The sequence below is a fragment of the Schistocerca gregaria genome, chromosome X (assembly GCF_023897955.1).
Source record: "Schistocerca gregaria isolate iqSchGreg1 chromosome X, iqSchGreg1.2, whole genome shotgun sequence".
In the NCBI taxonomy this organism is placed as follows: Eukaryota; Metazoa; Arthropoda; class Insecta; order Orthoptera; family Acrididae; genus Schistocerca; species Schistocerca gregaria.
The window spans coordinates 724,330,168-724,348,426 of record NC_064931.1 but is presented as its reverse complement, the minus strand read 5'-3'; the positions used below and the strand labels follow the sequence as shown (position 1 = coordinate 724,348,426).

Sequence of the window (18,259 nt, the reverse complement as noted above, 5' to 3'; positions counted from 1 at the left end):
AACGAATGGAGAATTTCGTTACTGATAAGGAGCTGGATCACATTCAGACTGTAACCATCTTATAACTTATTCATGAACGTGTTAATATATATTTTTCTTCATTGCATACAACACACAACTGTTCTAAAGAGGAGGGAGAATTTTAATAGTTATTCGAGTCTTAAAAGCAATGACAGTGACTTTTAAGTGACTATGTACTAACACAGAAACATATTAAATTTTGCTGAGTTGCCAGCAGGTGTTTACTGCTATCTACAAACACTACTGTCACTTTAGGGAATGAATTCTATGCTACAAAACTCTCACTAAAATATGAAATACGCTGACTCTGCATGGCGAGCGATTATTAATTCCCCAGATGAATCACTCATCTCGGATTTGTAATATGATAACTTCATCTATTCTCATAGTATGTCTCTAGACTAGAACTTTATATGATGATTTGGAATGGAAATTCCCAGAGTGTGACAACATTATCACTTTTGAGATAATACAGTAAGCAGTAGCTCTTAGGGCAGAGAACATTACCTTCTTGGGAGACTTAGCAATAAATTCATTTCATCTCAACTTATTGTTCATTTGGATACCTGCCATCCATGTGTGTGAATTGAATTAACATTTATTTCTTATACCAGTTGCTTAAACCAACCAGGTCTTGGTGACTACAATAAAACATGAAGTGACAATAAAGTGTGAATATTGCTACATCCAATGTGCAGAGTCAGTAATAATCAGTACAGTGCCAATCAACACGCAATTTAATCTCTTCCTGGTTAACAAACTTTCTAAAATTCCCTACGACTCAATGGAGTTCTCTAACATCTGTGTGTGTGAGAAGTGGAAGCAGGGGGGTGAGGGGGAGGGGGACTGCGGAGGGGGGGAGGGGGAGGAGGCAGCATGCATGCTTTTTGTACGGATGCAGAAGAGGGGACAAGGGTTTTCATCTCTCGCCTCCACCCAAGTTGTTAGTATTTCATCATTTGAAAATCCATAATTGATACACACTTACCAAGCATGGAGGCTCCAAGCGGATCACTTGATGAAAGAAACAGAACAGGTTCATGGAGATCAGGAACTTGTGTATCGAATGTTGTCCAAGCCACAGAATGTGAAGAACCGCAAGCAACACGATTAATACGAATGTCTTCCAGACCATGAACTAATGCAGGTTTCCTGTTTACTACCGTTGTTCCATTACCTTGCTGACCATGATCATTGTCTCCCCATGCATATACCTAAAACCAGTCAAAATACCTTATACAGTGATGTTACTGGGTCTCACTTTGTGTTGAAAATGTGTGTTTAAAAGCTTAGTAACACCATTATCTAAGTATAGTTAAAACATACAGCTCCGGTATCAGTCACTGCCAAGCAATGCAACGCTCCAACAGCAACATGCACAATTTTTTTTCCTCTTAAGCCCTCCACTAATGTAGGTTTCCTGACATGCTGTTCCACAGCATGACCTAAGCGATAATAATCACCTTTACCCCAGGTCCAAACCTGTAACAATTTAATTGATTAAAAAATGGTTAACAGATAAATATCAAATACTTGTAAAGAAAATGCCATAAAGACGTCACACAATTGAGCAGTATACTATATGTTCAGAAGGAGTTTTGTAATCAACTTCTTCAGTTCCCTAAAATATTGTTAGTTCCAGATATTTGTATGAGTGATAATTATCAGACAACTGCTTCAAACAACAAGTCTAGCAATCCACACATGATAGAAATAGTTAAGACCTCCTGAGTACAAATACATGCAATCTTTTTAATAGTGTGACCAATGAGGGAGGGATTAATGACCATGATGCGACTGCAGCAGCAATGGTCTCCAAAGGTGAAAAGGTCTTTAAGAAATCCTTTAAGAAATCTAGGAGTGTATTTGCATTTGGCTGAACTGATAGTGTGTCACTACCAACTTACATAAATAAAAAAATGAGAACATTTATTTCAGATCTGAAAAATGCAGAGCAATATTGGTTATGCCAGAATATGTTATAAGCTGCAGTATAGATAAGTAAATACAAAATACAGTAATAAAATATGGCAAAACCTATAATTGGTTTAATGGAATCGAGAATGTTGCAAAAACGGAGACCACTACAATCTCACTACAAAAGAGACTTAACAGCAACTGGTGCATCCCTATGAATTGCCTTGCATGAACTGTATAACAATTTTCACAGTCAGTTATTGAGAAAAGAACTATCAGAAAATCCTAAGAAATTCTGGTCACACATAAAGTCATAAAATAGTCAAAACTTTCATTCAATCTCTCATCAATCTGTCTGGTGTTGGAACTGAAGACAGCATATCGAAAGCAGAAATCTTAAATATTGCATATAAAAATGTATTTATGTGATAATATTATCTTACTAATGTTTGACCACCATACAGACTCAGAAGTGAGATATACTGATATTAGTATCCTTGTGTTAAAAAATAATTAAGGACTTCTCAAAGTGAATGAGGCACCACGCACTGGCAGAATTCCAGTTAATTATTGCAATGAATACGATGTGGGACTTGCTTCTTTTCTAGCTCACACTTATTGAAAACCTCTTGCAGAACAAAGCATCTAACTGGAAAAGAGAGGAGGTCACTCCCATTTACAAAAATAATAAAATATTGAATTCTTAATTTGTGTGGCCATGTTGTCCATAGTTGCTTCATAATTCTTGAAGGTATTTTTTTCTGTTGATGCAACTACAAAAATGCATCCCCCCTCCCTCCCCCCCCCCCCCCACCACAAGTGTTTCCCTTTATTGAGGTAAAACATCATCAGTAGTGGTGATTTTCACTTGATTTCTCACTTACATCAGGAAATGCCATCTGCTAATACATCACTGGATTTTTTCTTCTTTAGACACCAGTAGTTGTGGTCTAATTTTTAGTTGTTCTGCAGCACTATGCATTTCTTAGGTTTCTCACGCTACACTTTTTCGCACATCACTGTTTACTGTGTGTTTTTATACTTCTAAGTATACTTTTTTCACACACTGTTTTTGTTTTTATACTTCTAAGTATACTTAGAAGTATAAAAGCAAACAGTAAACAGTGGTGAGCAAAAAAGTGTGGTGTGAAAAACATAAGGAATGCACAGTGCTCTGGAACTAAAAATTAGACCATAACTACCAGTGGCTAAAGAAGAAAAACAACAACAATGTGTTAGCAGATGGCATTTTACGATGTTAAGTGAAAATCGCCACCACTGATAATACTTTACTTCAATAAGGAAAAACACATCTGGTGGTGGAAAAAAAACGCATTTTTGTAATTGCATCGACAGAACAAAAGTATCTTCAAAAATGAAATATTGGATGCACAGAATTACAGACCAATATTGCTGATATCTATCTGTTATAGCATCCTACACCATATTTAAGCACAAACATTATGATGTTCCTAGAACACAACAATTTCTCTCAAAGTATCAGCATGGATTCAAGAAACATCACTTGCATGAAAAACTGATTAATTTATTCATGTGCAACATCTTGAAAACAATACATGCATGAGAAAAGTTAGATTCTATATTCTTACATTTCCAAGTGGCATTCAACACCATACTACATCACTGATTACAATTCAAGATGCTATATACACTGATATGTGATTAGCTCAATGAATAGTTGACCAGTAGTACTCTGTTACACTGGATGGTGAATGTTCAACAGAAATGAAAGTGGAAACCGAGTGTACCCCAAGAAAGCATAACAGGACCTCTAATGTTCTCGACATATACAGGGCATTTATCAGATAGGATCAGTAGAAGATAAGATTATTCAATGACGGTGATCGTGTCTATGGGAATGTAAGTAGTGGAAATACAGTTCTTGTATGAGTAATTTAGGTCAGCTTGATAATATTACTAAAATTCACTGAAAAGTTTTGTGAATTAGTCTCATAACACAATTAATTGGACTCAAAATATTTTTGCAGGGAAAGGAAGAACACTGACAGGAGAACTGGAAAAAGTGAATAACTGTAAATATTCCTACTGTATAGATATCACGTATTACAAAAATACAAAATTAAAAATAAAGTTTGACAAAATAGTAGCTCCAATAGCATTTGTTGTCCATAGTGCATACTTGTTATCAGCAATTAGTTATCCTGAATACAAAGACATACAAATATTTTTATTGATTTAACTGTGGGTTCTTGGTGAAACATTGTATGTTGTATTAATTAAACAAAACATTTATTTAGCCTTGTTCCACAAACTTTATTATTATTTTATGGCCTAGGTTTTAGGTCCAAGCTCATTTTTGAGTACACAACTGAGCTTAAACATGGCAACCAAGCAAAGATAAATATGCCAACTTTTTAATCCATCAATTCTTGACATAAACAATAATGGTTAGCTCTGTAGACAGTTTTGAAATAGTTACATTTGTTTCCTACAACAGTCATTAGGACAACATTTACAATAACTATGAAGAATATACACTGGAGAAGAGCTACATGCACAGCACTAGAGTAGAACTATGAACACAGGAATTTGTCATTATCTATTTACGAATGAAGGCATCCAGGTTTCTTCTCCTATGCACAGGTTGTAACATTGTCTACAAGTGTCAAACAACTGACTGAGTCTGCTCACTCAATAGCAAATGTGGGGATACACACATCTTTTTCTCATTTCTAATATTTATAATTTGGTGAGCTTTGAAACCTTTCGCTCTATTTGTAGGACTTCAAAATCTATCAAAAATGTGTGGGTTTTGGTTGAAGGAATACTTGGCAAAGGATAAAACTGGCATTTTTGTTCTCCAGTTTTATGGTTTTCTCTGAGCTTAGTACGGACTGGCCTCCCAGACTGTCCAATAAAGCAGGACTGACACTCTTTGCAGATGATCTTATAAACCTCATTTTTCTTTATGATGGGTTTTTTGTGTTCTGAATCGAAGCAACATCTACCTAACGTCTGTGGAACATAGAAAAACACAGGGAAACCCTTTATTTGTAAAACGTTGCTTATGCTATTAGTAATTTTACCCATAAAAGGGAAACTGCATCATTTCCTTTTCAGTCATATATGCTGTTCATTGGATACAGTGGGGATCTGGCTTGCTTCTTCAGTTACTTATTGAGAATAATGTCTAATAATTCTGGATTTCAATTAATTATTTGTGGCAACTGCTGAGTGTAAATATACCAGGAATGTTCCCAATGTCAGTGGTAATTCAACAGCATGTGATACAGTTTTTCCAAATAAGGCAGACAAGTTGCAGGCATGGAAGACAATCAAAAGTGCACTTGAGCACCTGGCAAATGTGTCTCCCAAATAATGAAAAATAGAACAGTTACAAATTAGTACCACACTGACAGTAAAGAGATCAGTGAACTTAGCAAATGCTTGGAAGAATAAGAGTATATGAAAAACATACAGACAGCTGTGTGTGCAAACCTGGAATGTAATGATATGTGCCTGAAACTCAAATTGAAACAATCACAAAATATCACAAGAAGCAAGTGCAGGAGAAGGTGGCTAAAATAATAGGCAAACTGTTTTCAAGAGTGTAGATAAACTGATTGTTGAGTGGAAAGAAATGAGCAAAGTGGCAAAGAGAAGACATTCGCAAAGAAGTTCCATTCCATGCTGTAGCTTAGAAATGTTATTTGTTTTTAAGAAATCCCACTTCCAGGGCTACCAACAATGAAAAGATGGAAATCAAGCTCTTTCAGATGCTTTCCTGTTGTGCTTACAGATGTCTTATAACTAATGAATGTCCAGTCATCCGTACTGTCAAAAGCTAAACATGTACAGATGCTTTCATTCAGTGAAATCAATGCAGACAGCAGTGTTATTTATGACTGTGTTGATGAACATACTGTAGAAGCACACACTAATGTGTTGTTTGTTATGGTACGTCATATGTTTTCAGTATGGAATAAACAAGTTGAGTTTAATTTTCAGTCAGAGAAGAGTTGATCAATTAAACACAAATTACCGCTTTCCCAATCTGCAATATGAGGATCAATGAATCAGGATCTTGTTAGATGTTCCACATATATTTAAATTAATGAGGAACAAGTTTCTAGATGATGGAATAAGACTTCCAGATGGGAAAATTGTTAATTAATCTATCATATAAAAACTACTCACATTAGATACGAGTGCAATGTAGTTGTGTCCTAATCTGTCACAAGTTCACCTCACTGACAGTGACAGAGAACACCAAAGTTTTTATTGAGTCTTAAAGTACCTGATGTCTGGAGAAGAGAAAGCAGTTAATGTTTTTCAACTTGCGAACAACACATTTGACAACCTGGATGCCTGTAGATGCAATGACAAGAATACATTATCATTTTGTTACATGATGCACAAGGATGTTGAAGAAAGAATTTTAAGGTAAGCACGTAAGAGTGAAAAAAAATGTGTATGATGTACAAATCATTTGCCCCATTCCAGAAAGGCATAAAGACAAATGTTTGCTCATTATTCAGACTGTTCTCAGATCTTCAACTACTGTAGATAAGACTTATTCTAACTGCTTAACTGAACCAAAACACAATGGAAAAATTTTTCTCACAAATAAGAGGAACTGGGCACTTCTACTTGAATCCTTCTCCAACAGAAGTGAAACATTGATTACGACTGCTACTCTTGGTTTCAAATGAAACTGCAGTGTAAGCAGATGACAGTGTCAAATTTTTTAAATCAAACACGATCAGAGCAATTTTGTCCAACATCAGTGAAGCACTGTAAATGATAGATGATGAAAGAGAGCTCCAGGATATTAACTTCCCTTTTCAAACTGCACTTGAAGACTCTGCTGTCAAAGAGGGGCCTGAGCAATGTGTACCAGGATGATTCTGCTACCTGGCCGACTACATCGTGTTTCACACAAAGAACTATGATGATACAGTGGGATCATCATCTAGTAATATTTTAAGTCCTCCTGTTGCAGATACAGAACATTTCGGTTGGACTGAAATCCTATCTCAAGGTGAGCTTACAGTCTGCATCTACATCTACATACAGGGTGTTTCAAAAATGACCGGTATAATTGAAATGGCAATAAAAACTAAACGAGCAGCAATAGAAATACACCGTTTGTTGTAATATGCTTGGGACAACAGTACATTTTCAGGCGGACAATCTTTCGAAATTACAGTAGTTACAATTTTCAACAACAGATGGCGCTGCAAGTGATGTGAAAGATATAGAAGACAACGCAGTCTGTGGGTGCGCCATTCTGTACATCGTCTTTCTGCTGTAAGCGTGTGCTGTTCACAACGTGCAAGTGTGCTGTGGACAACATGGTTTATTCCTTAGAACAGAGGATTTTTCTGGTGTTGGAATTCCACCGCCTAGAACACAGTGTTGTTGCAACAAGACAAAGTTTTCAATGGAGGTTTAATGTAACTAAAGGACCGAAAAGCGATACAATAAAGGATGTGTTTGAAAAATTTCAACGGACTGGGAACGTGACGGATGAACATGCTGGAAAGGTAGGGCGACCGCGTACGGCAACCACAGAGAAGAACGCGCAGCTAGTGCAACAGGTGATCCAACAGCGGCCTCGGGTTTCCGTTCGCCATGTTGCAGCTGCGGTCCAAATGACGCCAACGTCCACGTATCGTCTCATGCGCCAGAGGTTACACATCTATCCATACAAAATTCAAATGCGGCAACCCCTCAGCGCCGCTACTATTGCTACACGAGAGACATTCGCTAACGATATAGTGCACAGGATTGATGACGGCGATATGCATGTGGGCAGCATTTGGTTTACTGACGAAGCTTATTTTTACCTGGACGGCTTCGTCAATAAACAGAACTGGCACATATGGGGAACCGAAAAGCCCCATGTTGCAGTCCCATCATCCCTGCATCCTCAAAAAGTACTGGTCTGGGCCGCCATTTCTTCCAAAGGAATCATTGGCCCATTTTTCAGATCCGAAACGATTACTGCATCACGCTATCTGGACATTCTTCGTGAATTTGTGGCGGTACAAACTGCCTTAGACGACACTGCGAACACCTCGTGGTTTATGCAAGATGGTGCCCGGCCACATCGCACGGCCGACGTCTTTAATTTCCTGAATGAATATTTCGATGATCGGGTGATTGCTTTGGGCTATCCGAAACATACAGGAGGCGGCATGGATTGGCCTCCCTATTCGCCAGACATGAACCCCTGTGACTTCTTTCTGTGGGGACACTTGAAAGACCAGGTGTACCGCCAGAATCCAGAAACAATTGAACAGCTGAAGCAGTACATCTCATCTGCATGTGAAGCCATTCCGCCAGACACATTGTCAAGGGTTTCAGGTAATTTCATTCAGAGACTACGCCATATTATTGCTACGCATGGTGGATATGTGGAAAATATAGTACTATAGAGTTTCCCAGACCGCAGCGCCATCTGTTGTTGACAATTGCAACTACTGTAATTTCGAAAGTTTGTCCGCCTGAAAATGTACTGTTGTCCCAAGCATATTGCAACAAACGGTGTATTCCTATCGCTGCTCGTTTAGTTTGTATTGCCGTATCAAATATACCGGTCATTTTTGAAACACCCTGTACATACTCCACAAGTCACTGTACACTGCATGGCCTGTGTCACAACTAGTTGTTAAACATATGACATACAACTGATTACATAAAGTATATCAAACTGAAGTTATTTTTATTGAATTTAAGTCTTTGGCTAGTACTTTGACAGAAACAAACATAGTGAAAACGATTTGTGCGGCTGTTCAAATCAAATATACTGATTAAGCACTAGAAATTATAAAAGTGTATGTCAGAACTGGACATTTCAGTCACATGTGGTTCCTGAATACAAAGCTAAAAATGCAATGGCAGCAGCAGTACAAAAGAAAAAATCCTGGCAGTGGTATGCTTCATCCATTACCAATACCTAAACTAGTGATCAGCAACCTTTTAGCAGGCAAGGGCGAATACTGGCAAAATGAAATACCAGCAAGTCCAGTGGCACCAAAAACTATCTTGGTCCAATCAAAACGGACAGACAAATTACAGAACCAAAGCCCAAAGTCAAACTTTACTTTATAAAATTAAAATAAGTTTTATACATGTGGCTAACCACTCTGTTAGTTTGTTTAAAAAATTGTATTGTCCCATACTAAAGATGTAAAATAAAATAAAATAAAATCGAAGTGGATTTTAGGAAAACGAAGTTAATATCGACCTATCCATCAATCTGTACATGCTGATCACCAAGCGGATGAAATAGTTGATATATTTATCGAACAAACAGTTCTTCCCCACTTTCTGTTTTGTGTCTGTGCATGTGTTTCACAGTTTGCACTAAGAGTACACAATAAAAGCATACTTGCTATCATTGTGGTCTTTTTTTTTTTAAGTTAATTCTTTGTGTTATTGAAAGTGAATGTAGTCACATGGAAACATAGCCAAGCATATCAGATTTCTTCACTTGGCAGCAAAACGTTATGTAACCAAATGAGGACATTATAGCATCTCCATCTGTAACAATGAAGGTTAGTCTCCACAATCTAGAAAGTCAGGCAGAAAACATTAGGTTTGCTGGCAGTGAAATCGAAGTAGGAAAAGAATTAAAAAACAGTTGGAAATTGAAAGCTCATTGAAAATAAAGGTAAAGATCTTTCTGTTGCTAGCAGTTGCACTTTTAGCACTAATCTGTGCGCTTCAGTTTGTGAAATATCTACAAAACCTACAGATAGGCCACTACTACTTCTTAGTAAGGCATTTTCCTTTTCAAAATAAGTTATAAATACATATATGTGATTTTTAACAGTGGTACATTACAGCATAATCAATTCTGTTTTTCGATACAATCAAGGTTATTAAAAGGAAGGTTGGGCCAAAAATGAAATGGTTCAAATGGCTCTGAGCACTATGGGACTTAAACTTCTGAGGTCATCAGTCCCCTAGAACTTAGAACTACTAAACCAACCTGAGGACATCACACACATCCATGCCCGAGGCAGGATTCGAACCTGCGACCGTAGCGGTCACGCGGTTCCAGACTGTAGCGCCTAGAACCGCTCGGCCACCCTGGCCAGCCCCAAAGTGAATCCGGTTGCGAATGGTTCGTGCAATGACATCACTATAGGAGCAAAGCAATGCAGCAACTGATAAATAAATGAAAAATGTACCCTTACGGACATCTTAAAACAAACTGAAACTTTGAATTATAGCTTCTGGATGAACAGATAAATCTGAAAAATGAGTTTCTAGATGGTTTTTAAAATTTCTATAATACATTTACATGTAAATGAACCTGACTGTTTAATATTCAGTATCTGCTTAATCTGTAAAGAGCAGACCATGCCATAGTGCTTGGTAAATCTCCCTTGCATCGAGCAAACATGATACGTTTGTGCAGAGTTACTTCTGCTGGTCAGCCATTTGTTGCCTTACTGTGCTTTACACTTCTTCACTTATTTGCACTGAATGTCGTCTGGTGGACATTCATTAATATATCACGGAATATGTACTTTCTTAATATCATTGTTATTCTTGAATATTTATCTAGCTATGTACATTAATATACTACTGTTTGATTTGAAAACAGTTTTTAGGATTTGATTTGTACTCAGCTGCTGTTTAGCCCAATCTGTCAACTCCCTTCTACTTACCCTCCCCTTTATAGCTTTTGTTCTGCCAGCATGTTCCAGTTTACAACATGACTCCTGCTGTGTAAGTTTTATACATTGGTGTGTGTGTGTGTGTGTGTGTGTGTGTGTGATGAGTTGTTATTCAACATCACAATTATATTGTTGTTGCATCGAGCAAGATACCTGTTGAATGTCTTTATATTCAGTGTGACTAATAGATGAACACCTGTGAACACCTATGAATGGTTTAAGGGACAAGCTCAATTGTGACATTTAAAGTCGTTATTTAATTAAACAAAAAAGAATAATTCTAAATATCATTGTCTAAGATGATGAACATGTTGGACAAGGTAACTGATCATTACAATGGTTCAACAATCACAGTATGGCCACCTGCCCTGAGAATGCTTGTCAGTTATGACTGGCAGTTGCTGGTATTTTCCAAAGTTTTTTGAGTTCTTCTAATTGAGTGTTAGCAACGCAGAGGAAAAGAAAAATTGTGTGGATAGTAGTAGATGTGAATTTTCATCTATTCATTTAATAGTAATAATAGTAATAGTAATGATAATAATAATAATAATAATAATAATAATAATAATAATAATAAGAAGAAGAAGAAGAACTAAAGTCTGTATCTTTATTACCTGGCCATACTTTGATAATGCCAAGGAAAATTGAGCACCACATTCAATTTGTATTACACCCATATTATTTAAACGCTCTATATTCCGTGGTACATTACATCCCTCACTTCCACCTCGTCCAAGCTTTCCAAAATCTCCATCACCCCAAGAAAAAACAAGGCCTTCATCAGATAAAGCCAATGTTTGTGCGTCTCTGCTTCCACAGGCAACCTGCACAATATGATGTCCAAGGAGGGCTGACACCTAAAACAGATACTACAGGTTAGATATTATTTTTATAAATGCAAACATTATCACAGAGAAATAAGATGTCACACTTCCACAATATTATTACAATTAGTACTCCAATTTTAATTTGTCACATTTATATTCTTGGTATGTCTCCTTGAGAAGAGCTAAAATAATGCCAAAGATTTATATGTATCCCAATTAGTGTGGCACAATAAAATATTTTTTATTTGATTTTTCATTAATTACACCTGACAGACATTTTTCAAAGATGATCAGAGAAATTTACATTTTGTAATGGCTGGTATGAAACAATAGCAGAAAAGTAATTGTTATTCACGAATTCGGAGATCTTCCAAAAATTATGAATTAATCACTGGTTTATTAGAAATATAATCATAAGTAACTGAACTGAAGAGACAATCTTAACTGTAGAACTAAGCTCATAAGAACCTGTAGGCAAAACAATGCTCTGAAAAGTCAGCTTATGTATAATAAACTTTCTATGTTACTATAGCCACCAGCATTGCAGGTTATAAAGAATTGAACAATATCTTTAGCATACAACATGAATTACACAATGTCCAGAGTTTATGGAGTACAAAACAACCTAAGGCAAATGAGAACCCCTCACTTTTGTTCATTACCGTAATTTCTGTTATTCTTTCTCTGCTTCACCATTTTTAGCAAGCTTGAAAACTTGGAATTGTGTTTAACGACAATTTAACATTAAGAAAATAGTGAAATAATGTTTTGGATATCTTTTTACAGTAGTTTCATTGTTCATGACAGAATCCATCGGTATGTCTTATTTTTCATAAAGCTTTTCATTTTGGTTACCGCCCTTCTGTGGTAGATGTTGCATAGATATCAGAGCTGCATAATTTACAGCATAACCCACTCTTATTCTCTTTGATTATCAACTGTGTATCTGTCTTATAACTGTAAACCCCAAGAGGTTATCTGCAGATGTACTGCCCTTGAATCTTCACAGTATTATCTGACACATATTGCAGAATGACACTGCTCAGCTAGACCAAAAGATTTTGATAAGAGTTCATTGGCCAAATGGTGGATTATATTGACTGATAACCATCCTCAATTAAGAATGCCATTCTGCTTCTCAATTAGAGCCAAATGGTTATACAGTGTACAACTAGTCTGGAGGAACAACAGTTTGGATAATTTTTGTCTGATGTTTTAAGGCATGCCAGTCGTTGACTTCAGGAGGCACCACATTCATAAATGCAAAAGTCTAAAAACTACTCAGTCACTACAGTAATTGTTGGTATCACCTCACAGCAACTAATGTGGACCGAGATCTACCACATGAGTATGAATAGTCAAAAAACTTTGATGATTAGCTTAATGATTACTTCACAGTATGTCTATCATGCAAATAAGAGTTATTACAACAACATAGAATGTATCTTTCCACTCTGGTATGAAAAATTTGTTCTGTGAGCTCAGTGCCCATCCTGTTTCAAACTACTAGTTTTGTAAACAACAATCTTCACTTATTTGCAAAAAAAATGTGTGAAATCATGGGTGGCATACTGCTATTTGTATCACTCACTCACTTTTTAAATAGTTTTATGCTTCAACTATTTTTTAAAACAATTGCTTGTGATACAATTTGCTCAAAAAGTAATTTATTAGTGTATTTATAATCATGTTTGACTCTCTTGTGCTGTTATTGCTTCAAACAGTCTGTTATCTGTGAGTGTGTTTATGTCTTGCATCGAAGTGTGTTTACATTTCTGGTTAGAGATTGGGGTGGATCACAAAGCTAAGTACCGATAAATTTGTTTGTGCACTGTTATCAGTTATTAATTTTAGTAGCTGTAGTCTGGTATAGCTTTTTGTTTCTTGTGACATAACTGTGGAAAAAACTTAAGGGAAAAGTTCACTCACTGTGTTTGGTTCAATTTTTGCTGAGTGTACCAATGGACACATTTGCTTTAGACAAGTAATTGTGTGAAATATTTGTGGTAGTATTATTAGTGGTGGAGTAGCAGTGTTAATAGGAGTAGTTATAATCTTTCTTAAGAGTAAAATTTGAAATCATTTTAGTTACATTATAAAATGGTTTTACTGTAGTAGCAAATTTAGGTAACATTGATATTTAGTTTTGTTGACAGTTGTAAAATTTTTGTCATGAGTGACAAGTGTGCGTTTTGTAGTAGATGTGTGAGTAGTGAGTTAAGGTGTGTGATTTGTGCAAAGTACTTACACTTGGGGTGGGGTGGGGGGGGGGGGGATGCAGGGAGAAAGCCAGTGGGATGTTTTAGTGAGTACCCTCTCCCAGAATTGCAGGATCTGTAGCAAAAATTATTCAACAGAGGAGCAGAACTGTAAGATCTGTGCCCTTCAGGTGCTGTTAGAAAATGCAAGAGGGCAACTAGATGGGATGAGGAGGGAGATGGGCTGGGGAATGGGAAATGGTAGTTGGTAAGAATGCCACTACAAGAATACATCCAGAGAGTTTTACTTTGTATATTACCAATAGATTTGACCAACTCTCAGAGTTTAGAGGAGAGGAGTTTCTTGTTGCTGTAGGTGTGAGATACATGCAGCAGACATCAACAATTAAGAAGCCTTAGTCAGTTGTAAATTAAAACAGAAAGATAAGGTTCCGTTGTTATGTAGTTTTGGTGGCAGATGTTTAGGTTAACAGCTGCAAGAAATGCTGGGAAGTGAGTACCAGGTCACAAGCATTGCGAATCCTAGTGCAGGGTTAGCTCTGGTAACTCATGGCATGACATAGGAAAGTTATGTACAAAAGAGGACCAGATAGTGATTGTGGGTGAAGTTGGAAATTTGGAAATACTCTTGACAGGAACAGGGAATTTGATATAGGTGGTGACCTGAAAAAGAAAAATTGGTGGCAAAAATGTGCACCTCATGCAGCTGTTTCAGAGTTATGGTCACCCTCATCTTGATACAGCTGATAGGCATATTAACATAAGACTTGAGAAGGCACAGCTGATGGAGGGATATGGCTCACATTGCTGTGATGCTAGTTGAGTCTGTCGATAGCTCAGGTTTCACTAGGCATGGTTTCCACTGCAAAGATGTTAGTGAGAGGTGGTGGTGGTGTCACTCACTCATGGGAAAATTCCTGTAATAATTGGTGTTAGAGCTCCACATTTTTAATGCTGAAGTTAGATGATAGTTATCGATCCTTAAGAAAGTCTCTCTAACAAAGGCACCACATTAAAAAAAGTTCACGTATTTAAGTAATGGAGAAATTAGCATATTTCAGCAAAATTTAAGAAGTATTAGAGATAAAGTTTGTGAACTGTTTGTAAATGAAAACTCTTGACATAACTGGTATACGACACCAACACTTAAATAATGTGGCAATCCAGAGGCTTCCTATACTGACACACAGATTAGCTGGCTATTTTTCAAGGAATTCTTTGTGGAGTGAGTGTGTGGCCATGTACATGAAAAACAGTATTCCATTTGAATGTAATGACATATGAAAGCACTGCAGTGAACATGTTGGACCGAAGCAGCTGAATTTAGTCAAACTAAACTTTTCGTTATAATTATCTATAGCTACCCAACTCTGATTTAAGGACATTTTCTTCAAGCTTGAGAGAGTTCTTGTTTCACTTTTTAGAAAGTTCCACAAAGTAGTTTATGTGGTACTTTACAATTCATTGTGCAATGTTGGAAGATCTCCTAAATTTATATCATCTGATGCAGACTGTATTCTTTCCAACCACAGTGCAGGGGAATAGTGGCACAATTATCGAAAACATTTCTGCCGATTTTTCATTTTTTCATGGGGCATGGTTAAGTGTGTGTGTTGTGTGTTGTGTGTTGTGGGGGGGGGGGGGGGGGGTAGTGGTGGGCAGGGGGGCGTTACCTCAAAGTTCAGTGATGAAACTACTACTGTTTCATGCCTTCTAATGTGACAGGTGATTGTCAAATATATGTGTCTGGTGATAAGACTAGCTTGGTAGTGAAGGATGTGCAACAAAGTCAATGTATGAATGAGTGCAGTTCAAGATTAAGCTCATAGCTAACAGAAAATAAATTGATACTAAATCATAGAAAGACTCAGTTTCTGCAGTTCCTAAAAGTGCTACTCCTATCACACAGAACTGGCATATGATTTGTAACTGGATTTACCATTAGAACAATATCTGCTATAAGTGATATACAGCATTATACTCTATACTCTGGGATAACTCTCCCCATTCAGAAAGTGTATTTATGCCTAAAAAGGAGCAGGAGTTTAGGAATTCTAACATTGGTCTTCTAAGACTCAGTAACTTAGGTAGAAATCACACCTCCTTGACTCCTAGTCAGAAAGGCAGACAGTATTCTGCTGAATCCATTTTTCCATAAACTTCCAAACTACTCCTATTCTATCGAGGGGGAGGGGGTCCTGGAGAGAAAAAATGAAGCTGATTCCTGCATTATATTATTGATTATACTAATATATACTCAGCAGCTTTTTGTCTACAAAAGACTCATGTAAGCTTGATTTGATGTACTATTAACTTTTCTGCTGTCATTTCACATACTGACCCACACAATGACCATGCGTACTTGTTCTTCAGTCTGACCCTATGGAACTAGACATGTAATGTACAAAAACATGACACAATAAGATTCACACGACTGACAAGAAAGGGCATACCAGGATTATGCACAGGAGAGTACTTAGGTGAAACAAGTTGCCAGATAATCTTTTGTAGTCTACATATTTCATGCCAAAAGTGGTGTTATAAAAACACTGCTTCAATTCTGTAGATGACTTTATGAGTGCCAGTTTCAGATTACACGTATGTATATATATATGGGGTAGTCAAATGAAAACAAAACAGGCGGAAGAAAAGTAAATACACAGTTTATTACTTCAAAAGTAATCACCATAAATGTTAATATATTTATCCCATTGTGAGATATGAAGGTCATTGCCTCCATGGAAAAATGTTTGTGGTTGCTTATGGAACCATGATTATACTCAGTCATGCACCTCTTTGACCAAAGCAACACTGACAGTCACAAATATCTTTCTTCAGTTCACCATAAATTTGGAAACCACATGGGGAGAACTTGGGACTGTGTAGAGGATGTATACAGGCTACCCAGTGAAACTTCTGCAGCATACTCAAAAGAACCTTGGTGACATACATTCGTTAACATCTTATGGCATCATATTTTAACACAATTCTCCATAAAAGGAGAAAGTTTTTTCTTGTACAGAAGCATGTAAAAAGGGTAACACATGTTGTTCACTCTAGAAACTCTTTTAGATATCTCTTTAAATAGTTGGGACTACTGACAGCAGCCTGACAGTCTCCCTTATGAAGCGTGTTGTCAACAATCACCACAGTTCAAAAACAATGAAGACATTCATTGGTATATTACCAGAAAGAGAAATTACTTACACCAGCCATCATGCGGCCTTAGAGTGTCACAAAATTGATGGAGGTATTATAATTGAAAACTGACTCATTCCACAATTATGACCCGTGGAACACAAGAATATGTAAGTAAGTTATCAACTAACTCTCTTGAATTTATGTTTTCCTTTTCTTTAAATCCACTTTGATAGGTGAGGAAGGAGTTAACAGTTTGAAAGTTGAAGACCTAAGAAATACCACAACAAGCATACACATCAAAAATAAAACTTCCTAGCTTTCGGAGTAATCATTTTTCATGCTAGAGTAAAATACATGCCCCCCCCCCCCCCCCCCCCAAGGCGTGCACGCACATTGGCACGCACGCGCACACACACACACACACACACACACACACACACACACACACACACACACACACACACACACACACACAAAGAAGAATACACAAACCTACCCCCCTATATGGTGCCAGATGGATGAACAGTGTCAGTGCTGCATTTCATCAGGTGAACGAGGTTGTGGTGGGGTAGTGTCAGGTGTGGTGTGTTAGAGGGGGAGGGAGGTGGGAGGCAGAGGGGAGGATTGGGTGTGGGTGACTAGCAGCTGGAAGGGAGATACATGGATTAGGTGTGGTGTCATTTGCAACAGACACCAAGATGGAGTGTCCCCTCATCATTCACTGGTTGGCATCAGATGTTACGAAAGCTGTGCCAGAAACAGCCACAAATCAAACATGGCTGCTAACTGATGACCCCACAATGGACATGCCCTCCTCAGCTGGCACAGGCAGTGCCAGAATTGAAGTGAATAAGAGGTCATGGCATGCTACCATCAATGCTTCAGTCTTGTGGCATCAGCCTGTGAGTGTGGTACCTCTTTCTCTATCAGTGACTACTGGACTCTAGAGTTAAGTAAATGATGATGTATCTCTCATTCTTCGGTTTCTGCCTCTAGAACCCCTGCAACGCTACAGTATACAAAAATGCTGGTGCTCATCATGCTGGTCTTTAATTTGTCTATTTTTTTAGGCTTGGTTCCTTGCTGATGGCAACACTACAGAAACAAAGATAGTGTATTTGCTGCAGATTCTTGAACGCATGTCATGCTTGTGCACCACATTGTTTGTTTCCTAACTTTCTTGTATTTCAGAACATTTTGAACTGCAACTTCCTATTTTCATTGTTTTCTGACCCAGAGGCTGCTTTTTGCATATTATTGTTTGTGATTTATAATCAAGACTTTCTTTACACCTCCTGTGATATTTCGTTGCGTTTCTGTGTCTACTCTGTGTTGAATCATGGCCAGTGTACAGCACAAACTGTCTTGAGCCAAGCTATTCAGATGCAGGCCCAGCAAATACAGCAACTCATAACTAGGATGACACAACAGATGCAACTCCAAATGAGGTTTCTGTGGC

General features: G+C 37.5%; 1 protein-coding gene across 2 annotated transcripts in view; it reads right to left on the bottom strand.

Moving 5' to 3' along the window:
• Positions 1 to 18,259, bottom strand: part of LOC126297739 (E3 ubiquitin-protein ligase HERC2) — a 752,343-nt gene that overhangs the window by 263,910 nt on the left and 470,174 nt on the right. For both annotated transcript variants that reach the window (XM_049988889.1, XM_049988890.1), the window contains 3 exons: positions 11,228 to 11,470; positions 1,348 to 1,503; positions 1,010 to 1,235 (listed from right to left, as the gene is read on the bottom strand). In XM_049988889.1, coding sequence (XP_049844846.1) covers positions 1,010 to 1,235; positions 1,348 to 1,503; positions 11,228 to 11,470 — 625 coding nt within the window. The remainder of the gene's footprint in view (positions 1 to 1,009; positions 1,236 to 1,347; positions 1,504 to 11,227; positions 11,471 to 18,259) is intronic.